Genomic DNA, 26,865 nt, shown 5'->3' with positions numbered 1-26,865 from the left:
TGCTACCAATTCCTTAAATGCCGATCTTCAGGTAATTCTCCAGTGGGGCAAAGACAACTTAGTTGATTTCAACCCTTCTAAAACTCAGTCGTGTCTTATATCTCGCAAAAAGGGTTCTTCTGCTCCTATGCTTATCTTTAGCGACACTTCGATTTCAGGCAAAATGATATATCTCTTTTGGGGATTACCCTGACTTCTAATCTCTCTTGGCACAAGCACATTACAAATATTGCTTCCTCTTCATCTAAAAAAACTTGGTTTTCTCTTTCGCTCACGGCGTTACTTTTCTTCCAAACAGCTGCTCACTCTGTATAAATTGCAAATCCGCCCTGCCATGGAATATTGTTCCCACATCTGGGGTGGTGCCCCCAAAATCTCCCTCAGGCTTCTTGATTCCATTCAGAAGAGGGCAGTTAGGTTAATTAATGATTCATCTCTAACAGAGTCTCTCCACTCGCTTTCTTATAGATGCACTGTTTCTGCTGCATGCCTCTTCTACAGATACTTCTATGGGCACTGTTCTTCTGAATTGGCTTCTATAATTCCCACTCTCTCTTTCAAAACAGTCTGAACACGTGCCGCCACCAGCCAACATTCATTTACTGTCCAACTTCAAACCCACAGAACCAACTTTTCATCTTCCTCATTTATTCATTCAACTGCCGTTTTCTGAAACAACCTTCCTTCATACGTATTTCCTGAAAATTACAATCTACAGAAGTTCAAGCCCAATGTCAACAAATATCTTCTTTCGTCTTCTCAACCTCCAACCCAAGCACAGTACTAAGTACTATAGGTTCTAATACCTCTCATGTTTGGGGTTCACATAAAGAAAAAAAAAAACTTAACACTGCTTACAGTTAATATGCAAAACATGAAAAATTGTGTTAGTAAAGCTCTTCTACCAAAATAGCAATAATGAAATTGGACCACCCTTCTTGAGGAGGTTCAAACACATGGTCCAAAGTGTATTTTGTTGTGGTTGCGTGTTAATTATGATCATCTCCAACATGATTCCTTGTTCCATGTTTATACTCCAGCATGACCACCAGGCCAGAGGAATTTACAATAAGTCATGTATAAAATTGTTAAACATTTATTCATGATGATTCAGGCTTGAAGCAGTCCACTCGAAGAGTGTATGCTACTGCACTCCCACTCCTGACCATTTGGCTATGTCAGGTCTCTGATCTTCAAGAGAGACGTTTAGAGACAACTGCTTTTATGCAGTATGGAACTCTATGTTTTGGGTCACATCTGACAATGACCACATAATTTTCCAACTTTTTTCCACTTCTTGGCCATCTCCACTCCCTGAATAGCATTCAAGCAGAATACAGTGTGTCAACATTTCCAGTGACATTCTCTATTCCACTTGGAGCATATCTGCAATACAAATGGCTGTTACCTTCAGCAGTTTATTAGTCTAACTTGATCAAATAAATTAAGCCATGTGGCTGTGTGCAGAGTCAAATGCACTCTCTTATTACTTTTTGGAAATTTTTTGTGCCTTTCATTTTTACATGGTCTAGACAGTCTCTGGTCATTCAGAGCAATTGAAATCACTTATAGAAACAACCATTTGATATTAATGTCATAAGTAATCAAAAATGGCAATTAATAAAGTAATAAAATAATTAATAAAAACACAAACTTAGGGATGTGGTACGACAATAAAAGACTCTTAAATGACTTTTTTTTTTTTTTTATGAAGGATACAGGAAGTGACGTAGATGTTTGCAGAGGTAAAGATTGGGAGAGGGGTGACTACTGCTAAACAGCACTCCTTCAGGGTGCAATATGAGTGTCATTACACTTGCTAGGAAGTTGGCAGGTTATAGTGGAGATAAGCATGAAGTTCTCTGTGTGATATAGACAGAAGGTAATGACAACCCATCTGTTAATGGTATCCTGTCTTTATTGAACATTTTCTTGTAGAGATAGTGGAAGTTATAACTTCACCATATAAGGCAGTTTAGATTGCACTTGGAATACTGTGTCCATGGAGACTATGCCTAAAAAATGTATAGTGCTTTTTGAAAGGGGACAGAGAATTGGGTTTGAATCCTGGTTAGATCAGAAAGAGAATGCTCCATACAAAGAAAAACTTTCAATATAAGTTTTTTTTGATGGTTATAAATTCAAATTGCCAAATTAGAATATTTTCTTTAGCCAATGAACTGTGAATTATTGGAATAATTACCTCCCCCATAGGGGTTGAAGCTGGAATCTTTTGGAAATTCAAAGGTCAACTGGATTGGCACTTGTGGGAGAAACAAATTAAAAAGGAACATTTCCAAAGCTTCAACTATTCATAGGGGTAATTTGTTTCATTAATTTACAACTCACTGGTTAAAAGAAAATTTCCTATAATTTGGTCTAAAACTCTACCCCCCTCCATAATTTGAATTTGCTAAAGTTGAGATGGGATGGTAAAATGAATGAAGATGAAATTTTGATGGTTATAAATTCAAATTGCCAAATTAGAATGTTTTCTTTTAGTCAGTGAACTTTGAATTATTGGAATAATTATCTCCCCCATGGGGATTGAAGCTGGTAGCTTTGGAAAATTCAAAGGTCAGCCGGATTGGCACTTGTGGGGGAAACACATGGTGCTTTTTTTTTTTTTTTTTTTTGAGCTTGAGACTTTCTTGCACCACATGGCTAATACTAACACTAGTTCATAAAAGGACGGTGGTAGTAGTAGTAGTAGTAGTGGCACTCGACACAAGAAAGCAAGTGTAGGAGCTTATGCAGCATCAGCCAAAAAAAAAAAAAAAAAAAAATCACACCATACCCTCCAAATGCCTGTCCAGTTCCTCCTTAAATTTATTTAACCTATCAACTTCCACAACGACAGATGGAAGTTTGTTCCAGCAATTAACCACCCGCTGGCTAAAGGCAAATTTCCGCACATCTATTCTACATCTATCCTTTCTTAATTTGAACTTATGTCCCCGTAGGTTCGTATTCTGAACAAGTGGGAGGATCCCATCAGAATTCAGCGTGCTCAACCCATACAAGGCCTTATAGACCTCAATCAGATCACCGCGCAGGTGCCTAGTCTCCAGCCACTGCAATTTGCAGAACTTAAGCCTCTCTTGGTAAGAGGATCCCTTCATTCCCCTCACCAATCGTGTTGCTCTTCTCTGTACACGCTCAAGCAAATCTACATCCTTCCTAAAATGAGGCCTCCAGACCTGTACGCAGTACTCAAGGCGTGGCCTGACCATTGCCTTATACAGAGGGACAATCACCTCCTTTTCCCTGCTAGCAAAATTCCTATATATCATTGACAAAACCCCGTGACCTGCCCTAGCAGCCTGTCTGCATTGCTCAGAAAACTTCATATCTGACTGCCCAATTACTCCCAGGTCTTTTTCATTTTCTACCACCTTAAGTGTAGTACCACACAGTTGGTACGTTTCTCTGGGGTTACTTCTACCCATATGCAGTACTTTGCATTTGTCAAGGTTAAACTTCAGTTGCCACTTCTTAGCCCATCTGCCCAAATTATCTAGATCCTGTTGCAGTAGCACACTGCCATTACTGTCATTAACAACCCTGCCAACCTTCGTGTCATCTGCAAACTTCGACATTAAGCTTGATATACCTTCATCAATATCATTGATAAATATACAAAACAACAGTGGACCCAACACCGAACCCTGTGGGACTCCACTAATAACATTAGTCCACGAAGAGCAGCGCCCATTTATTACCACCCTCTGTCTTCTCCCACTTAACCATCCTTTTATCCATTGTAGCAACTTACCCTTAATACCATCTGCTCCAATTTGTACAGTAGTCTTCCATGCGCAACAGTGTCAAAAGCTTTCCTGAAATCCAAGTATATGATATCAAAATTATTTTTTGCATCCAGTTCCTTTGTGACCACATCATAATAACCAATCAAATTTGTCAGACAAGACTTTCCCTTAACAAACCCATGCTGTGTCTGAATTATTGCTGCAGTCTTGTCTAGATGATCCTGCAATGCATCTTTAACCAGTGACTCCATTATTTTACCTGGAACAGAAGTTAAACTAACTGGTCTGTAATTACTCGTGTCACCCTTCGAACCTCCTTTGTGAATTGGGGATACATTTGCACATCTCCAGTCCGTGGGAACCTCCCCTGAATCCAAGGATGCTCTCATAATTATGGCTAAGGGTTTGCTTAGTTGGTTTGCCGCCTCCTTTAATATAACTGGATAGATCCCATCCACCCCAGGTGCCTTTCTTATGTTTAACTTCAGCAATTTCTCCTCCACTTTGCTCTCAGTTATTACAAAATCATTAAGCACACTGCTACAATTTGATAACCTTCTTCCATTTTCAAACTGTAATAATTCCTCACGTGTGAATGTAGATGCAAAATACTCATTCAGTTTGTTTGCTATCTGAGCAGGATCATCAACAGTCAAACCATCGATGTCAAGTGGACCAATCATATTCATTCCCTTCCTTTTAGAGTTTATATAAGTAAAGAAATCCTTGCTGTTTTTCTTAGCATCTTTTGCCAAAGATTTCTCGTAATCCGCCTTTGCCTGCCGAACCTCCTTTGTGACCTGATTACAGACTAGCTTATATCTGCTACAGGCTTCTGCGTCGCCTGATAATTTATATGCATCCCATGCATTTTTCTTCTCTGTCACGAGTCTCATTAGTTCATTTGATAACCATTTAGGCCTAAACCTTGAACAATATTTCTTCATCGGTATGAAAAGTCTAGTAGCTTCCACGATTAATTCTTTGAATGCTTCCCACTTAGAATTTACTGTTTGTCACATCGTCAGTTGATCCCACTGTACAGAATTTAAAAACTGTCTGAGACCAGTGTACTCCCCTTTACGGAAGCAAAAACCCTTTCCTTTACCCCTGACGGTAGTTACCTCTTTGAGTAAATCCCACTTCAGCACACTGTGATCACTGCCACCTAGTGGTTCCTTTATCTGCAATTCTTAATACACGAATGATCACTGCTGATAACCAGATCAAGAGTATTACTTTCTCTGGTTGCCTCTCGAACATGCTGCTGCAGAAAACAATCATCCAATAAATCCACAAAAGTCTGACTAGCGTGTGAGTGACCAATCCACAAGTTCCAGTCAATATCTGGGAAGTTAAAATCCCCCATTATAAGACATTCTGATTTACTGGCCCACTCTATTTCTCTGTACAATTGTTCATTGTACTCATTCGAGTCATTAGGCCTGTAACACACTCCTACTCTTATTTTTGCTTTTGCAGTGCTTATTGACATAAGCACTGCAAAAGCACTGCTTATTGACATAAGCACGTGCAGTGCTTATGTCAATAAGCAGTGCTTATTGACATAAGCACTGCACGTCACACCAAACTGACTCAACAGTGCACTGTCCATCTCTATCAACTGGATGCACTTCTTTTGATTTCATGTTTTTCTTAATTAACAGAATAACACCTCCTCCCTTTCTGTCCTGTCTATCCTTTCTGTACACATTGTACTCCCCAAATTCCAGTTCTGCATTCCTTATATCTTTGTGACACCACGTCTCTGCTATCCCAACAATATCCGCCTTTGATGTCTTGACCAACACTTCAAATTCATCAAATTTATTTACTATACTTCTAGCATTGGTATACATACAAGCATACATGCTCCTATGCCTATTCCTTGTTACCCTAACACATCCCATATACCCAACTATTCCAGGATGACTGCCATCCGTCCCTGAAACCCCCAACACCCCTCGCTCCAGGTCGCTTCTTATTCTAATAGAAGATGTGCAAGAATCACCTTCACCTCTGCCCGCGGTTACTGTTAAACTATTAGTCTTTGTATCCCCCCAAGCTAGCAGTTTTCCGACCCACCTAACACTGCCTCGATAGCATCAGCAAATATTCTTGCACCCTTTCTATTTAAGTGTATCCCATCCCTGTAGAAGCAATCTCTCCTGTTAACAAGTACAGTCCAGGCTGAAAAAAATTCTACCCCTTGAGCCTTGCACAATCTTTCCAGGGCCGAATTGATCGACAAGGCTCTCATCATATACTCCCTCCTATCGTGTCTGGGCACAATTGCAGACACTTTCAAATTCAACCCTAATTCTCGGCTTTTTTTCAACAGTGACCTGTACTTGTTGAGTAATTCTGCCGGTCTCCTACTCTTAATATCATTAGTGCCAACGTGTACAACTATATCACCTTTTGTGCCCTTGAAAGATGATATCCGCTCTACAACGTCATCAACCTTTGCCCCTGGCAGACATACCCTGGTCCTGTTCCACCTATCCTTTTTACATAGCATGTTCCCCGTTTCCCTGACAATAGAGTCACCAACAACTAATAGTTCCTGTGGGACCAGCGCATTCTGCCTTGGGGTTTGCCGCTGTGTTGCGCGATGACCAAGTGCAAGCTCTGGCGTTGATGTGGGCAGCTGAGAGCTTGATGGGCCCCTCGATTTATTTCCTTCGAGGGCATCCACCCTGTCCTTCAAACTCTCATATAGGCCCATAACAACGCTGAGTTATCGCCTGATTTCCTTACACTCCTTACATCGCGCACACACAAAGACATCCCCCATGGCAATATCATGTTCCGTTCCAGAGAGTTCGGCAAACATTTCACAAGTTGCACATTTTTTTAGGCTGTGACGAGTTGGAGAATCGTCCCCCTCAGTTCTCCCCCGAGTCACAACACTCCTGCCACTTTGTGCCCGTTGCTTTGCTGCTCTAGTTCAGGGCATGGTAGTTTAAATTAATAAAATCAATAAATTAAATGTCAGTAGTATTTGAATAGAAACTATGAAATAGAAACAGTGAAGCGTATTACTATATAATTATGCGTTAGAGCTACCTAGCTACCTCAATTAAAAAATTTGAATTCCCTACAAAAACTTTGAATTCCCTATATACAAAAACAATGGCTACAAAAATCGAACAAAAATAACGGTTTTACCTATCGTAAGTAAAATCCACAAAAACTCTTTATCTAAATTAAAATAAAAATAACCAGCGTAACTATAACTATATGACTACGTATTAAGTACAATATAAAACAACAATCATGTAAATAAAAGGCAAACACTTATCGTTTTTGCGGAGCCTGTAACTGACAGCTGTAACTTTTTGGATATGTGAACACTTCCAGTTTCTGCCCGATCAATAGGTAATTATTAGATATTTTGAAATAATATGTGTATCGTTTCAAACTAGATTTTAGAGGCGAGTCTTGAATGAAAGAAGCATTAGTTATAAATACAATATTTTATCTCTGTAATTATTTGTTTTAACCATTTTCCTCTATGAGATCTTTAATAAAAAAAACATCAAATCTGATTCATAATAAAACATTTGTATATTAGTTTTATTACCAGAATATTTTCTGTTAGTTTATATTTATCTATAAGTACACCTTGCTTTAACAGACTATATGGAGGTAAGGCTGATTATACAGGTGGCTGAAGTTGTTATTAAAAACTAACAGGTGGGTGATGCTGTTATTAAAAACTAAATTAATGTACTATAAAATTAACATTAAATATTGTAATACTGTATTTTACTGAACTTACCAGTTCTATGGAGCAATGCCCAGCCTTCTCACTAACTTATTAATTGATGGTAAAGACCATGTAAACTGAAGCAGATACGTTCCTTGAGGCAGCTCCTTTAGATGTAAAGCCTGGTTCAGTACACACTGCTCATTTTTTCCAAGGTCTGTTAAAGTGAGGATTTATTGTAGCACACTTATTGCTACAACTGGTGCTATCATCATTATTATTTTGTTTATCAGCTTATCTCAGTAGAGAGGATGTAGAGAAGAGCAGTAAGATTAGCTAGAGAAAAAGGGCATTCTTACTATAAATGACTTTGATCTTTAAATTGCAGTGTCTAGAAACTAGGTATCTTCACTGAGACTTACTTAAAGTGAAGGCTTTAAAATATTGAGTAAACTAAACAGTCATGGATCTTTACTCTTTCTCAGACGGTGCACACAAGGGAACATTAATTTAAATCGTAAGAGGGTGGTTGTGGAATAAAGTGCAGAAACAAGTGAAGTTCGTAAAAAGGGTTGCCCTCTCTCTAATGTTGTGAAAGCTTACTTTCATGCATCATTTTGTCTACATTTATTAATGTTATAAAAAGTAGCTGTAATTTTAAATTTCAAATGTTGTTATTTCAAGATTTGTTTTCTTTAAAAAAAACTAATCAAATCTGATTAGTTTTTTTTAAATTATTTTAAAATAAGAGTAATTATTCCTTTATTCCCTCTTTTATCCCCAGGCTGTGATTAGACAGTGCATTGTAGGACTTCTAGCATCTCTTTCACTGAAAGATTTTCAGGATATTGAAGGTGAGATTATTGTTTTTATTTACTTATAATAACAAGAGCTTTGGTAATACTGATAGCTACCAACATATTAATCTGTTGGTAGCTAATTTTTTATATGTGCTACTTAAGTATATTGCTACTATTAAGGGTAAAGGAAAGGAAGGGATTTTGCTTTTGTAGAGGTGTTAAAATTCTCTTCAGTCAGTCCAACTGATGTTACAAACTGCAACTTCTAAATAGGAAGCATTCAGAGAAGAAATCCTAGAATCTGCTAAGCTTGTTATACCAACAAAGAGACATTGTTAAAGGTTTAGACCTAAATGGATGTTAGATGAACTGATGAGAGTAGGGGGCAGAGAAGAAAAATGCATGGGATGATTATAGATTAGCAAGCAATGTGGAAACCTATATTAAATACAAACTAGTCTGCACTCAGTTCACTAAGGCAGACTATGATAAGTCCTTGGCTAAGAATGCAATGAATTTATCAACGTACAACAACTCCATACTGCTCACACAAAATTATCCACATTTTATGAAAATATATATCACTCACCCACACTTATTTTAGATAAAATAAGTGTGGGTGAGTGATAGGTTAAGATTTGGGACCTAAAGGTGGTTTTATTTTTCGGCCTGTGAACTTTTTTAAAATGGCTATCATTATGTTCGGACATAGGAAAACAGAAAATTTCAAGGTCATTAAATTTTTAAGTAACTATAATCAGTCACTGGGAATTCTTAGCAGAATAGTTGTGCTACCTGATAGCTTTGATGTAGAAGTTTTCAGGATACCAAATTGTATTTAAAAATACTCACGTGTTGTTGAGTTATACGTTATTGATATTTTCAAGGTCACAGTAATTCTACCGAGTCAGCCATTTGGATGTTTCCAGAAGATAAAAGAACTACAGCAGTGCCACCTGCTTGTTCAGTGGTGACTAGAAATTCGGCATAAATTGCGTAAAATTATTAAATTATGATATCACAAGGAAGCTTCATCACTGAATAAGAGCTACTCCATTTATATGGCTGCGGCAGGTTTAGTAGATCGGCAGCTTAAATCCCAAGCCCGGATAAATGGTGAGGGTTGATGTCAGGAAGGGCATCCAGTCGTAAAAACTATGCCAAAACCAATAGATGTGTTCCGGTTAAGAAGTTAATCCAACTAGAGGAGAAGAAGAGGATGTAAAGTGTGAATTGGGAACATTGAATGCCGACCCCATATAACGTGGGAAAAGGCGAAGAAGAAGATATTGATGGATCAAAGTCTGATAGTGGAGTAGGTACTGCAGGTGTTTTTCCTTTTAACATCATCTCTGTGTCACTTCCTACTGAATTCAGCAGCCATACAGCTGAATTATGCACTGTCAAGCTTGCTCTAGAAAATATTCTCCATCTGTTCATCAAAAAAAAATTATGATATATACGGTCGTGCAGAGTACACTTTAGCCTTACAAAACACCTCACCAACCCATCCTTTAATAAAACCATAAGAATTAAACTGATACATATTCAAGAATGCCAGTAAGTAGGCATCTTTTTCTGGATCCCAGCCCCCACTGGGATATCAGGAAATGAATGTTGGCTGGCTGTTTGGCAGCTATGCTGCCAAACAGCCAGCCAGTTTCAGTTCTACTCATGATCAATCTTTCTACTGTTTTGCCCAAAACTGACAACAAAGCAACTAGGCTCTAGGAACCAGGATCAACCACACTCTTTCAGAACTCTTTAGCAGTATTTTAATTCTCACTTCTTTCTTCCTGTGCATCAAGAAAAGTAACTTCTTGAAGACAACATTACAAGTCTGGCAAAGTTTGTCCATTTATTCCACCAAACTTCTTTACTACTTCCAGCAAAATTCCATCATTGCCAGATGCTTTTCCACTTCCTGTCATCATCATCAGGGCATGCCCTGTCTCTTCTTGAGATTCACACCCAGGCATCATCATCTAACATTCACCAGCACAAATGCACTCCCTGAGCAAAAGCTCATCCATGCTTAATATCTATATATTATATCCAAACTCTATTTCTTGATCCTTAGCCATGCCTTCTACCTGAGGCAGATTTTGAAAGCACGTTACCATACCTGCTCCATGGAGGCAGATCTAACACAAATACAAAAGAAGCAGAAGTATTTATAAACTCTTTCCACATTGTGGTTCTTGTGTTACCACAAAAACATAGTAAATATAAAACCTCAATCTAAAATTTTTTTATATATAAACATTTTACAACAAATATAACTAAAACTCATACAACTAAAAAAACTCAAACACTAAAATTTCAAATTTTCACTATTTACGGCATCACTATTTACATATTTACAACCATTCCTCTCCTCCTCCTATACACTGCATTAGCAAATTCCAAAAATGCTTCATATCTATCCATATTCAAAAAAAACTCCCTGTGAGTGTATCATCAGTGCCAATTTTATTAATTAACACATGCCTTAAATCGGAATAACCAGAATAATGCATCACTATGTGTTCCACATCTTCCACCTGCCCAAGTATACACAACAGATCACTTTCAATGTTTAATTCTACCAGCTGCTTTTGCAGCCCATGTTCTGTCAAACAGTCCTAAACTAGGTGAATTACTATTCTCTTTTATTGCTTACTCCAGGCAAGAAGGCATAAGTGATGCGGACCAATGCAGAACTGTTTCCATCGCTCCTTCCATATCTCCATTATCTCCTTCTGCAACCTTCTTTCCTCTTTTTTCATATCTTGCCTACCAAACTACTTTAGGGCAAGATCTCAACCCCAATTTCAACACACAATTTTATACTTCATGGCATACTCTAATTCCCTTTTTGCCACTAACAAATTAACAGGTTCCTTACTGCTAATATTTGCAGGTCCTCATTAGACACAGTTCTACAGGCCTGTGCCACCACCAGAAGGGCAAACCTCTGAGCTGACAAAAGACTCCTTCTAACGTGACTGTTGTTGACACGATATCCCCCCAGCCCCACATGCATAAGTAACAAAACAACAAGTAGAGATCCAAAGCCTTGCCTTTCACTCCTCATTCCACCCATACAATCCTTTTAATTTTAGAATATATTAATCTTATCTTTTTCAATTTCTACATGTGAGGCAAAAAGGACATCATCTTCTTCCAGTCACTTCTTTCCTGAGGAGCTGTTGTGGCCACCAACAAATTCCTCCAACTGCATCGATCGTGTGCTATACGAGCAGCATCGCAAAGTGTCATGTCCAGAAGTTCGCTGATCCCATCCTTCCACCTAGTTGCAGGTCTTCCTTTGCACCTCTTCCCTTCAGTTTTTCTTTCCATTATATTCTTTTAACAGAAAGTTTTCCCTTCTTACTATATATGACCAAAAAATTTGAGTTTTCTTTTGTTGATGCTATGAAGAAGAATTGTCTACATACATACCCAAATATTTAACCAAAGGGGCATACATAATAGGACTTTAAAAAAAAATCTTACAATAGGGTCTTCTTCTCTCATTCAGCTTGTCCTTTAGCAAAACCATGCAGGTCTTTCTTATGGAACTTTCCATCTTAGGTACTTCTATACATTCCTCTACATTCTAAATCCTAAAGCCCATCATGATCTATCCTCCAATTCTTTCCTTGATCGACCATATACCAATATCAATAGGTCATCGGCATAAGCTATATATTGGTACACATCCATCCCAAGTCTTTTTTAACAACTCATCCATTACTGTGTTCCAGCTATATGGGTCTATTATAGCCTTAAGGAGCTATTCTCTTCACTTCTTTAGTCACTTTTTCACACCTTGTCACAGCTGTGATATATCTTTCCCTAAAATAATCCTTAATGGCCCCATAGAATTGTTTAGAAGATTTCATTTGTCTTAAACAGGCTAAAAAACTTTGCAACCACATCCTATCAAATGCTCCCTTAAAGTCAATAAATATTCCTAAAACAGTTTCCAGAGTCTCACTATAAACCATTCTCTGTACTGCCTTTTCAGCAGACTTGTCCTTCCAGAAGCCATACTGCCTGGAGCTACAGAAACCATACTGCCTGGAGCTACAGAAACCATACCATCATAATACTTCTCTAGTGTGTTCATTAATAATCTTTCAAACACTTTTGCCATCACTGGCAAGAGTGCCAACTGGTCTATAGGAAGACGGATCAGTCTAAACCTTATTTGGACCTTTCAATAATATTTTAATATTGGCCTCTTTCCAACAATTTGGGAATGCTTCTTCTTTCAATTAGCTATTAAACAGCTGCACTATAATATCACCACGCTTTTCCCCAAATATTTTAATCACCTCTGGCAACAAGCCATCCTTACCTAGTGCCTTTCCAGATTTAGTTTTGTCTAGAGCCAATTTCAATTCATCCATTATAAAATCCTGTTTCTCTCCACCCCCACTTCGTTATCCTTCCTTCTTAATCTCATTCTGTATCCTAGTCTCCAAATGAACTCAATCATCAGGAAACAAGGAAGAGCACCTCCTGCATTGAGGACCTCCAGTCTGTTGTTCCTCTACTCCCATCTTTAAAACTATTTTAATTTTTAATTTTAATTTTTCAAAAATTTTGTAAGGCAAACTCCATATATCTTCATTTTTATAATTGAAAAATTTTGCCAAGATACTTGTTTTTCCTTTTGCATCTTTCAAACATACTCTCTTCTTAATTGCATATACCGCATCCTTAAATTATCTACTTCTTCTTATGAATTATATCTTCTAGCTCATTGGAGCATCCTCCTCACATGGTTAACCCTCCTTCTTTCCTCTGTCAGATCTGCACTACCAAGGCACTGCTCTTTTATAATTCTCGCACCTTCTCATAAATCCACAAGAAGCCTTATACAAAATATCTGTTACTATTCTAGATCTTTACTCAGCCAGGCTGCTGTTTATCCTCTGACTATTCTTCATCAAAATGCTGCCAGTTCGTGGTTCTTATCGGAAACCAATCCTGGAAATCTATACAGACTTCATTCCTTCTGTCCTGTATTTCATAATATATACATATTCGTAGTCACTATTTGTCCAGCCCTCCATCTTCTATTTCTTAATTTTATTCCGTACACCATCAGATGACACAATAATATCAATATTGGATTCTCCTTGTATAGAACAATAAGTGGAGGGTTGGCTCAACCTATTAACTATGTTCAATCGACAACTTATCACAACCTCTTCCAATTGTTCGCCTCTTTAATCCAAAAATTCACTGCCCCAAGTCATTGAATGAACATTGAAATCCATACTAATAAACTTCTTTCCCATTAACACATCATTTACTTTTTCTATATATTCCAGGTATGGTTGCTAAACTGACATCACTCACTAAACTGACAGTATGGTGAACACACACACACACACACACACACACACACACACACACACACACACACACACACACACACACACACACACACACACACACACACACACACACACAATGTGAGGAAACACAACTTATCAATTTGAGTCACAACTAAATCTCTATTTCTTATTACAACAGCAGCCTGACAATTCTCACTTATTTGTATAACCTTATCTGCTACTTTAAAGCCTTTAACAAGATTACCAACCACATAATATGGTTCCTGCAGAAGAGGGACATCATGCTCTACCTCATCTATTTTCTGACTTAATTGTATACACACAGAGGCAGTTCCAAAAATAGTTTTCAATGCAAAAATCTAATACATAGTAAGGCCACCTTTAGCCTCTATGCCCAGGAGTTTCAGCCTCTTAGGTATACTTTTTTTAACTACATTCAATAGGTATCAGATGGAATTTATATCCATTCCAAACTTTAAGTTGCATCCTAATCCAGCACCCAAATGCATCCCATAGGTGCCCAGTAAGGTTGATGTCTGTACTCTCTGAACTGGCCAGTTCAATTTTTTGATCCCATTTTCCACAAAACCAGTGTTACGCTTGCTATATGATATGAAGTGTTGAACTGATATTGATAGGGCCCATTTCTCTACTACTGCTACAATGTAAGTAGCATTTAATTGTCCAAATCATTTAATAGGTGATAGACTTTGTGGTTTCAGATATTACTACTAATGGACCAAGTCTGAACAAGCTGAAACATTCCCATACCATCATATTGCCTCCACCAAATTTCACATTCAAGTTGATACACTTTGACAGGAAGTGCTTTTCAGGCAGTCGCTGCACCCAGACATTTCTGTTGAAATGAAACATTGAGTAGAACAATTTGTAACTCCGTACTATCTGCCACTGTCTTAGAGCCTGTTAACATTGGGAGTGATATGATTGAAAATTCTGATTTGAATTAACAACCATGATATTAGGTTATGCACTTCTATATTATTGATATAGATGCTACTTAGAGGTATTTTTATGTAGTTTTGTAGCATAGTAATCAGTATCAGAAGTGGTTTTTCTGGAACTATAAAATTATAACAGTGGAATCGTAACTATGACATTGTGCATAACATAATCTTAAATAGCATGTTTGTAATAACGTAGTTTGTACTGCTGTCAAATAAGCAGGATTGGTACTTTTTTATCTCTTAGTTTCATGAATTGCTTTCACATGAAATTTTGGCTGAAATCATGCTCAGACTGAGCAGTAAAGGGTTCAAAGTACCGGGAATGCTTTGGTTCAGTGGTGGGGAGGAGACATCAGAGGGCAGTTCTACAAATCAGGATTTTGTTTCATGAATTGCTTACTTTTAGCAGGATACAGTACATCCATAGGGGATGCCCTTTGTTTATGTTCATTGCAGAGCACAAGGAGATTAAATGCAAATTCGGCATTCTCTTGGGATTATATGAGGGCTTGTAGAATAGGTTTGGTTCCCTTGGATGATTAAAAGAGAAGGACCAATCAAGCATTCAGAAACATCCTCTGCAGCAGGGATCCTTGGTTCTACAGGAAGTAGCTGTATTTAGTGACTTGATTGTCAGTGAAACATATTGTGCAGAAAGGACAGATGAAATAGGTTCAGGTTATGTCTGCTGGTGCATGGAGGGCTAAGGGCATAAAAGGTGATATTCTTTTACACAATGGTACAAATGATATTAAGAGTAAGGGTTCTGAGGATTTAATTAACAAGTAATTAACTTGGGGAGATACAAAGACTAATAGATTAACAGTAGCCACTGGCAGAGGTGAAAGTGATTCTTGCACTGCTTCTTGGAATGAGCAGCAGCCTGGAAAACAACATGCAGGATATTTCAGAGACTGCTGGGAGTCATTGCGGTACAAGTAAACACATGGGTTGTGTTAGGGTAGCTAAGAATAGGAACAGGTGCATGAATACTTGCATGTACACCAATGCTAGGAGTTTGGTAAATAAATTTGATCAATTTAAGGTATTGCTCAAAACATCAAATGCAGATATTGTTGGGATATCAGAGACATGGTGTCACACGGATATAAGGAATGCAGAACTGGAATTTGGGGAGTACAATGTATACAGAAAGAATGGACAGGATAGGAAGGGAGGAGGGGTTATGCTATTAGTTAAGAAACACATAAAATCCAAGGAAGTGAAGCCAGTCGACATCGCTGGACAGTGCAGCGTTGAGTCAGTTTGGTGTGACACAAGCATGGGGAGATCAAAATTGAGAGTAGGAGTGTGCTATAGGCCTAATGACTCTGATGAGTATAATAAGAAACTGTACAGGGAAATAGAGTGGGCCAGTAAATCAGAGAGTCTTATAATGGGGAATTTTAATTTCCCAAATATTGACTGGAACTTATGGGTTGGTCACTCACACACTAGCAAGGCTTTTGTGGATTTATTGGATGATTGTTTTCTACATCAGCATGTTTGGGAGGCAACTACAGGGAGTAATACTCTTGATCTGATTATTAGTGGTGATTCTTCATGCATTAAGAATCTGCAGATAAAGGAACCACTAGGTGGCAGTGATCACAGCGTGCTGAAGTGGGATTTACTCAAAGAGATAACTACCATCAGGTGTAATGGGAAGGGTTTTTGCCTTCGTAAAGGCGACTACGATGGTCTGAGACAGTATTTAAATTCTATACAGTGGGACCAACTGATGATGTTACCAACAGCAAATTCAAAATGGGAAGCATTCAAAGAAATCTTGGAAGCTACTAGGCTTTACATACCAACTAAGAAATATTGTTCAGGGTTTAGGCCTAAATGGATGTCAGATGAACTAATGAGATATATCGCAGAGAAGAAAAATGCATGGGATACATATAAATTAACATGTGACACAGAAGCCTATGATAGATATAAGCGGTCTGTAACCAAGTTACAAAGGAGGTTAGGCAGGCAAAGGATGCAAAGAAAATCAGCAAAGAGTTCTTTACTTATGTAAACTCTAGCAGGAAGGGGATGAATCAGATTGGTCCACTTGATATTGATGGTTCAGCTGTTGATGATCCTGCTCAGGTAGTTAACAAACTAAATGAATATTTTGCATCGAAATTCACACATCAGGAGTTATTCAGCGAGGGGAATGCCAGAGGTGTATTGAACTCTGGCAGTAAGCTAGGTAATCTTGTAATAACTGAGAGTAAAGTGGAGGAGAAATTGTTGAAGATAAACACAAGAAAGGTACCTGGAATGGATGGGATCTATCCAGTTATATTAAAGGAGGCAGCAAAGGAAGTAAGCAAACCCTTAGCCATAATTATAAGAGCTTCCTTGGACTCAGGGGAGCTACGCATAGACTGGAGATGTACAAGTGTGACTTTAATTCACAAAGGAGGATCAAAGGCTAACACAAGTAATTATAGACCTGTGAGTTTAACTTCTGTTCCAGGAAAATTAATGGAGGCACTGGTTAAAGAAGCAGTGCAAGATCATCTAGACAAGACTTCAGTTATAGTTCAGACACAGCATGGTTTTGTTAAGGGAAAGTCTTGCCTGACCAATTTGATTGGATACTATGATGCAGTCACAAAAGAACTGGATGCAGGGAATAAGTTTGATATTATATATTTGGATCTTAGAAAGGCTTTTGATACTGTTGCACATGGAAGACTGCTGCACAAATCGGAGCAATGTGGCATTGGAGGCAAATTGCTGCTATGGATAAAGGGATGGTTGAGGGGGAGAAGACAGAGTGGTAATCAAAGGACACTGCTCATCGTGGACTAATGTTATTAGTGGATTCCCTCAGAGTTCAGTGTTGGGTCCCTTATTGTTTTCTGTATTTATAAATGACATTGATGATGGTATATCGAGCTTAATGTCCAAGTTTGCAGACAATACAAAGGTTGGCAGGGTTGTTAAGGACACTACTGATGCTATGCTGCTGCAACAGGATCTGGAAAGGTTGAGCAGATGGGCTGAGAGGTGGCAAATGAAGTTTAACATTGACAAATGTAAATACTACATATGGGAAACAGCAACTCCAGAGCAACGTATCAACTCTGTGGTACTATACTGACAGTGGTAGAGAATGAAAAGGACCTGGGGGTAATTGTGCAGGCAGTTATGAAGTTCTGTGCGAAGTGCAGATGGTCTGCAAGAGTAGCTCATGGTGTCTTGTCAATGATATACAGGAATTTTTCTAGCAGGGATAAGGAGGTGATTATCCCCTTATATAAGGCAATGGTCAGGCCACACCTTGAGTACTGTATACAGGTCTGGAGGCCTCATTTTAAGAAGGATGTAGAGCTGTTGGAATGAATACAGAGAAGGGCAACAAGATTAGTGAATGGAACAAAGGGTTGCTCTTATGAAGAAAGGCTTAAATTTTGCAAATTACAGTGTCTGGAGACTAGGCAACAGCGAGGTGATCTGATAGAGGTGTATAAAGCCTTGAATGGTTTGAGCATGCTCAATGCCGATGGAATTTTTCCTCTTGCTCAGAATAATCACCTAAGGGGGCATAAATTCAGATTGAGGAAAGACAGATGTAGGATAGATGTGCGGAAATTTGCCTTTAGCCAGTGGGTAGTTGGTTGGTGGAACAGACTTCCATCCCTTGTCGTGGAAGTTGATAGTATAAATAAATTTAAGTCTCAGCTGGACAGGTATTTCGAACGAATGTAGGGGTGAAATGGAAGTGTTTGTTTTTTTTTTGGCTGATGCTGCATAAGCTTGCTTTCTTGCATATGCCTCTACTAATGCTAAAGTACAGACAATGTTGAGAAAAAGTCATCAGTAAGATTGAAATTGGAAGTGTCTACAGTTCTGCCCAGACATTATAGGAGGGAGCACATGATGAGAGCTTTATTGATCAATTTGTCCCTGGAGAGACTGTGCAATGCTTCTGAGTAGTTTTCTGAGCTTGTTCTGTGCTCATTAGCAGTAAACTGTTTCTACATGGATGGGCTATTCATAAATAGATGGGATGCAAAAATATTTGCTAATGCTGTTTTGAGGCTGTGTTAGTTTGGTCGGTAAATTGCTAGCCTTTTGAGATACACAGACTAAAGGATTAACAGTAGCTGCAGTCAGAGATGAAAGTGATTCTTGCACTGCTTCTGTTGAAAAATGTAGCTGCCTGGAAAGAAAAGGCTTAGGGATTTCAAGACCTGATGGTAACCTTTGTGCAACAAGCAAATAGCAATAGTAGAGGCATGTGATGCAAGAAAGCAAGTTTATACAGCATCAGCCAAAAAAAAAAAAAAAAAACACTTCCCATTTCACTGATCCATTCGTTCCAACTGTTTGTCTAGTTCTGCCTTAAATTTATTTAATCTATCAACTTACACAACAACAGATAGAAGTTTGTTCCAGCAATCAACTACCCACTGGCTAAAGACAAATTTCTATGCATCTATTCTACAACAGTCTTTCCTCAGTTTGAATCTATGCCCACCCCCCAGATTTGTAATCTGAGCAGGAGGAAGTAGCCCATCAGCATTGAGCCTGCCCAGTCCATTCAAGGCCTTATACACCTAAATCAGATCGCCTTGCAAGTGCTTAGTCTACAGAAGCTGCAATTTGCAGAACTTAAGCCTTTCTTCGTAAGAGCACCCCTTTGTTCCCTCACCAGTCTTGTTCCCCCCTTCTCTGTACTCGTTCTAGCAACTCTACATCCTTCCTAAAATGAAGCTTCCAGACCTGTACACGATACTCAAGGTGTGGCCTCACCATTGCCTTATACAAGGGGATAATCATCTCCTTATCCCTGCTTGCAAATTTCCTGTATATCATTGACAAGACCACATGACCTACTCTGGCAGCCTGTCTGCACTACTCAGAAAACTTTATATCTGACTGCACAATTATCCCCAGGTCTCTTTCATTCTCCACTACCCTGAATGTAACACCACCCAGTCGGTATATTTCTCTGAGGTCACTGCTACCCATAGGCAGTACTTTGCATTTGTCACTGTTAAACTTCAGTTGCCACTTCTCAGCCCACCTGCCCAACTTTTCAGATCCTGTTGCAGCAGCATACTGTCATTACTGTTATTAACAACCCTTCCAACCTTTGTATCATCTGCAAACTTTGACATTAAGCTTGATATACCTTCATCAATATCATTGATAAATATACAAAACAACAATGGGCCCAACACCAAACTCTGAGGGACACCACTAATAACATTAGTCCATGAAGAGCAGTGTCCAATGATTACCACTCTCTGTCATCTCCCACTGAACTATCCTTTTATCCATTGTAGCGACTTGTCCCTAATGCCATATTGCTCCAATTTGTGCAGTAGTCTTCCATGTGCAACAATATCAAAAGCTTTCCCAAAATCCAAGTATATGATATCAAAATTGTTTTTTTGCATCCAGTTCCTTTGTGACCATGTTGTAGCATCCAATCAAATCAGATACTATGACAAGGAGAATTGTACAAGACAAGTGATCAGACAATCCCCTTAACAAACCCATTCTGTGTCTGAATTATTACTGCAGTTTTGTCTAGATGATTGTGCAATGCTTCTTTAACCAGTGGCCCCAAGTGTCAAGCGTTTCTAGTGATCAGACAATTTCTCTTCAATTATAAAGCGATTTCTAAAGTGAAAGAGTGTTACATATATCTAGAGTTTAAAGCTAATTCTCTATTGTGTGTGTATATATATATATAGTTGCTCAAAAGTATCAGTGCAAAGGTTCCTAAGAAAGGAAAGACACCTTTCTTTTATTTATATCCTAGTCCTATTAACCACTAAAATACTTCTGCTTGGTCACTAGTTGGCACAGCTCCTGCCTCCCCGTTGTGGGGCTGGAAACCTGCGAGGAAAAGCTCTCACTGCCAGGGCTAAAAGGAACAGACATGAATGGTCAAGGTGCCTCCGTAGCCAGGTGGGCAAGAGCAGCAGTGCGTAGCACACGCTTCTTGATTAGACTGGGGTTCAAGCCTGTGCCCACCAAATACGGAGGATGCGGAAAGGTCAGGGAATGACCACCGCATATCCCCGGAGCAATATGGCCTTAGTTGCTAATGCTCCTAAAAACCAAATAACAAATAAAAAATGAATGATCAAAACGTTACAACCAAAGATCTGACTCCTTTGAGTCAGAAAAATGAGGACAATGAGACTATTGCAACTAAAAGGAAAAAAAGACGTGACATTTCTTCATGCACCTACATTTATTGACTTTCATTCTACATCAGAACAGCCATTAGGAAAACTATCGCCATTTGTCATCCAGAAATGTTTAGAAAGTGTGGCTGGAACACCAAAAAACGTCAAGCAACTAAAATCAGGCGACATTCTAGTTGAGACAGCAAATGCCAAACATGCAGAAAGACTGCTTCAAATGAAAACATTTGGTGGGATTCCAGTAACAATCTCTCCCTATAATACACTAAATGCATTGAGAGGAGTAATTTCTGAATGGGACCTTATCAGCGTCTCTGAAGAAGAAATTAAAAATGAACTTGAAGATCAAGGCATTGTAGCTGTGAGAAGGATTAAAATTACTAGAGATGGGACACTTACCCCAACCAGAAATATCATACTGACGTTTAACATGCCTAAACCACCTACACCTGTGACGGCCGAATATCTAAATTGTAACATCAGACCATACATTCTGAATCTGCTGCTGCTTTAAATGCCAAAAAGTATGGTCATTCACAGGCATGCCATGGTGTTGCCATCTGTTCCAACTGTGGGCCTCGGGAGCACAGCAATCAGAACTGTTCAGCTGAGAAACTAATGTCCAAACTGTAAGGGGGACCATTTCGCATATTCCAAGAACTGTGAATATTGGAAAAGAGAAAAGCAGATTCAACTGTGTAAAGTAGAACATTCTGTCACATACCAAGGAGCTAAGAGAATTTTTTTTTTATGGAAACCCCAAACACGAGAGATATTAGAACCTATAGTACTTGGTACCATGCTTCTGTTGGGGGTTGAAAAGATGAAAGAAGATATTTGTTGACATTAGACTTGAACTTCTATAGACTAATTTTCAGGAAATATGTACGAAGGAAGGTTGTTCCAGAAAACAGCAGTTGAATGAATAAACGAGGAAGATGAAAAGTTGGTTCTGTGAGTTTGAAGTTGGACAGTAAATGGATGTTGGCTGGTGGAGGCATGTGTTTGGACTGTTTTGAAAGAGAGAGCAGGAATAATACAAGCCAATTCAGAAGAACAGTGCCCATGGAAGTATCTGTAGAAAAGGCATGCAGCAGAAACAGTTTGTCTGTGAGACAGCAATTGAAAGACTCTGTTAGAGAGGAGTCATTAATTAACCCAATTGCACTCTTCTGAATGGAATCTAGAATCCTGAGAGAGGTTTTGGGGGCATCGCCCCAGATGTGGGAACAATATTTCATGGTAGGGTGGATTTGCGATTTGTACAGAGTGAGCGTAGAACTGTTTGGAAGAAAAGTAATGCCGAGAGCGAAAGAAAACCAAGATTTTTAGATGCAGAGGAAGCAATATTTGTAATGTGCTTGTGCCAAGAGAGATTAGAAGTCAGGGTAATACCCAAAAAGAGATATATCATCCTACCTAGAAATCGGAGTGTCACCAAAGAGCATAGGAGCAGAGGAATCATTTTTGCGAGATCTAAGACGGGACTGAATTTTAGAAGAATTGAAATCAACTAAGTTGTCTTTGCCCCACTGGAGAATTACCTGGTGATCGGCATTTAAGGAATTGGTAGCAGATTTTCGAGAAGTTGAAGCTGATTGAGTAGGGCAAGGTTTCTCAAAATAGAAAGTGGAATGCAATATGCTATCATCAGCAAAACTATGAATAGGATTTTCAGTCAATGGAAGAAGGTCATTAATAAACAAGAGGAAAAGAGTGGGGGAAAGAATTGAACCTTGGGGGACACCAGCATTAGTGGGGAAGTTAGAAGACAGAGAGCCATCTACCATCACCCTCAGTGAGCGATCAGAGAGAAAACTGGATAATCGATTACAAAAAACATTTGGCAAGCCATAAGATGGAAGCTTGTTTAGGAGACCATTATGCCAAACACGATCGAAAGCCTTTGAGAAACAAGAGCAACTGCTTATGTTTCACCGAACTTTTCCATTGAATTTGTCCATAAATGGGTAAAATTGTACTCCCAACTATCTTAAACAGACCTTCCTATGTGCAAGTCATAACAAACCGGCATACAACAGAAACCCAAACAGATTTTACAATTCCTCCAAAGAAGTCCATCTCAGAATGGGCATGAGCACTATCTACACCATCCCAGCCAAAACATCAAGAGAAACTCACCAACACACCACTATCCATACCTCCCGATATAAAATACTCAGAAACGAAAGCCCGCAAGGAAAACCTAATGTCATAAGCCAGAAGTCAACTAAACAAATGGAGACAGAAGCGACCAACCAAGCAGACGAAATCGGTACTAGAGATTTTTGCGGAAGAGATGGATACCAGAAAACCATATTTCCCCAAAAAGGAAAAACCTACGTGTGAAAGATTTAAAACAGCATCTAGGAAATAGGCCGTAGCCAAGTGGTCAGGAGCGGGAGTGCAGTAGCACACACTCTTTGAGTAGACCGGGGTTCAAGAAGACAGAGAGCCATCTGTCTCTAAATACAGTCGATCTGCTAAATACAGTCGATCTGTCAACCCGCACTAGACCAGTGTGGTAGATTATGGTCCATTTCCCTCAGCATGAGTTGTTGAGGAGGCTTCCATCCTGCAGTGGGTTGATAATGGCTGCAGTTTACCTTTTACCTAGGAAACAGTCCGAAAACATCTCCAAAACCAAATAATGAAAATCATAATCCAGTGGAACCAAAGAGGATTCTGCACTAACATAGGTGACATATACGATCTGATTGCACAGTATGCACTGCTATGTCTTTGTTTACAAGAAACCTACCTCAGACCTCAAGACTCTTATCTTAATAAAGAATTATACAGCATATCAAAAGGGCAGAGTAACAGGCGGAACAACCCATGGTGGTGTGGCAATACTAGTAAATTCTTGCATTCTTTCTCAGATTGTCCCACTAAACACAACCCTTGAAGCAGTTGCAGTACACATAGTCACTAGATTCCTCATAACAGTAATAACAATTTATGTTCCACCAAACCAAGTTTTATTACAACAGGACTTAGAAGACATAGTAATGCAGTTACCTACCCCTGTCTGTATATTAGGCAACCTCAATGGGCATAGCCCACCACAGATCGGAGAGGGAAAACAAATTGAAAAATGGGAAATGAGAATGATTTAACTTTGTCGAATGACAGCACACATACATACACATATCTTCCATCAGGAAATACTACAGCTATAAACCTGTCTGTGTGTTCTCCAATACTATTTCCAGTATTTGATTTGTCGGTGCACAGTGATCCTCTCAGTAGTGATCACTATCCTGTAATCATCACTATGGCATTAGAAACCACGTGCAATCACGTAAAACTCCCAGATGGAAAATAAATGAAGCACATTGGGAAACTTATCATTTGCAAAACTAAATGTTGATACTATCAAGCAAAAACCATTAGATGCAGCACTAAAATATGTAACAAATAAAATAATTCAAGCTGCTGAGCACTCTATCCCAAAAACATCATCTCACTTTCCAGCATAATCAAAATCATGGTGAAATGCAGAATGTGCGCAGGCTAAAAAAGAGCGAAACAAAACCTGGAATACTTTTCGAACATATCCAACTATAGAAAACCTCATTGTTCAAGAAAGCATGGGCAAGAGCCAGATATATTAGGCGAGTCAGTAGGAAAGTATCCTGGATAAAATTTGCATTTACATTAACAAGTTCCGCACCATCTGGAATAAAATTAACAAAATTAATGGCAGATACCAGATTATTCCAACTCTGATCCTAAACTGGAATGGGCAAGTCACTGCAGAGCTGTCAGAAATAACCAATGCATTGGGCAAAACCTTTGCCAAGATATCAGTGACCAACTCATGTACTCCCAGTTTTCAAATAAATAAGGCAAGAATAGAAAGATATAAACTGAATTTTTCCACAATAAATTATCAAGAGTACAACCTACCTTTAACATTCCATGAATTGAAATATGCTCTATCACAGACAAAGCAAAGTGCTGTAGACCATTGCCAGACCAAATTCACTATATGATGTTAAAGCAACTTGAGGATCAATCCCAAATGGCATTACCAGAACTATATAACAGAATCTTCCTAGAAAACCAGTTTCCAGGCAGTTGGCGTCATGCAATAATTCTTGCTTTCCCGAAACCGGAGAAAGATCTCTCTGACCCATGCAACTACCGTCCAATAGCTCTAACAAGTTGCCTGGGAAAAGTTATGTAGAAAATTATCAATGCTTGTCTAACATGGTTTTTGAACAGAAATAACCTTCTCAATCCAGCACAGCATGGTTTCAGGAAAAATTGTTCAACACGATTTACTTATCAAATTAGAAAATAGTGTGCGGAATGCCTTTATCCAAAAAGATCACCACATAATGATCTGTTTCGATATCGAAAAGACTTATGATACAGCATGGCATTATGGAATTATCCAAAACCTATATCACCTTGGATTACGTGGACATATTCAAAATTTCTTATCCCACAGGTCATTTCAAGTTAGGTTGCAGAATACGCTTTCAAAAGTCTTCACCCAAGAAGAGGGCATGCCTCAGGGGTCCATGCTTAGCACTACCCTCTTTGCTATCAAAATAAACTCCATAACTGAACATAAACCAAAACCTGTTGATACTGCTTTTATGTTGGCGATTTCAGTATTTCCTATCACTCTCAGAATATGCGAAGTATAGAACAGCAGATACAAGGAGCAATAAGTAAAATAAGCAAATGGGCGCAAACAAATGGCTTCCAATTTTCCACACACAAAAAACGTGCATGTATACACTTCTGCAGCGGTCGAAACCTACATCCTGATCCTGAACGTAAACTGGACAGGTATATGATCCCAGTTGTACCAAACATAAGATTCTTAGGGCTTCTCTTGGATAATAAACTGACATTCCTTGAACACATTAAGCAACTAAGACATTCATGCATCAAGAAGTTAAATCTACTCAAAGTTTTTTCTGCAACAACTTGGGGTGCAAATCAACATACACTACTTAAACTTTATCGAGCAATAGTACGCTCCAAGCTGGATTATGGAGCACCTGTTTACGACTCCACAAGACCAAGTGCACTGAGATGGTTAGATCCCGTACACCACATTGCACTTCATATAGCACTTGGAGCTTTTTGCACTTCACCTGTATATGCAGAAGCTCATGAACCTGCACTACAACTTAGATGACAGAACTTATTATTACACTATGTCATCAAGATAATCCATTACCAATCATCCAAATAGAGAGCTTCTGTTTTCATCTTACTGGGAAAACTTTTACCAAGCCCACCCACGAATGAACCGACCTGCCAACATCCATCTAAAAGATTTACGGTTAAGCAGAGAGCTTAATTATGACAGCATAACTACTACGACTACACAGATCATTCCACCATGGATTATAATTCAACCTGCATATGACCTGCATTTTCAGTCCTGGGGGAAACAACTCTCCCGAGAACAAACTATCAGCAGCTACATGCAGCATACAAAGAATAATATGAACATCACACTTTCATATACACAGATAGGTCAAAAAGAGAGACTTGGGTAGGAGCTGCGATTCACTTTAAAGGCTGTACTCTCATCCAACAACTTCCAAAAGAATGCAGTGTCTTTACAGCCAAATTTCAAGCCGTTTTGATGGCCATAAACAAAATTAAACATAAATAGATAGCAGTCAGCATAATTTTCACTAACTTGCTTAGCTCTGTCATTGCCTTGCAGAATGCCAATGCAAAGCACACCCAGTTTTACAACAGGTCCAATATTCAGTATCAAAGCTGTTACAAAGTAATTACAAGATCAGATTCTGCCGGATTCCAGCCCACACAGGAATAACTGGAAATGAAAGAGCAGACAAGGCGGCAAGAGAAGCTGCTACCTCTGACTGTGCCTATCGCTCAATACCATATACCGATTACAAGTCATTAATCCACCAAAGTAGTTAAAAACAATGGCAACAACACTGGCAAGATCAAACTAACAACAAACTTTGTGTAATTAAACAAACACTTTGACTATGGACTACTAGCTGTCAATCCAACATGAAGAAGTGATCCTTGCTTGATTGCGAATCGGGCATACCCATATGACTCATTCTTACCTGCTCAGAGG

At 38.8% G+C, this 26,865-nt stretch overlaps 1 protein-coding gene across 1 annotated transcript in view; it reads left to right on the top strand.

The window, feature by feature from the left end:
- Window positions 1-26,865, top strand: part of LOC150078643 (uncharacterized) — a 156,620-nt gene that overhangs the window by 104,981 nt on the left and 24,774 nt on the right. The window contains exon 5 of the mRNA XM_090384145.1: window positions 8,267-8,336. Within this exon, the coding sequence (XP_090240271.1) occupies window positions 8,267-8,336 (70 nt within the window). The remainder of the gene's footprint in view (window positions 1-8,266; window positions 8,337-26,865) is intronic.

This window comes from Mastigoproctus giganteus, chromosome 10 (genome assembly GCF_048544385.1).
Source record: "Mastigoproctus giganteus isolate SK-2022 chromosome 10, ASM4854438v1, whole genome shotgun sequence".
NCBI lineage: Eukaryota > Metazoa > Arthropoda > Arachnida > Uropygi > Thelyphonidae > Mastigoproctus > Mastigoproctus giganteus.
The sequence above is the reverse complement of the archived record's forward strand: the minus strand, read 5'-3'. Positions and strand labels throughout refer to the sequence as shown.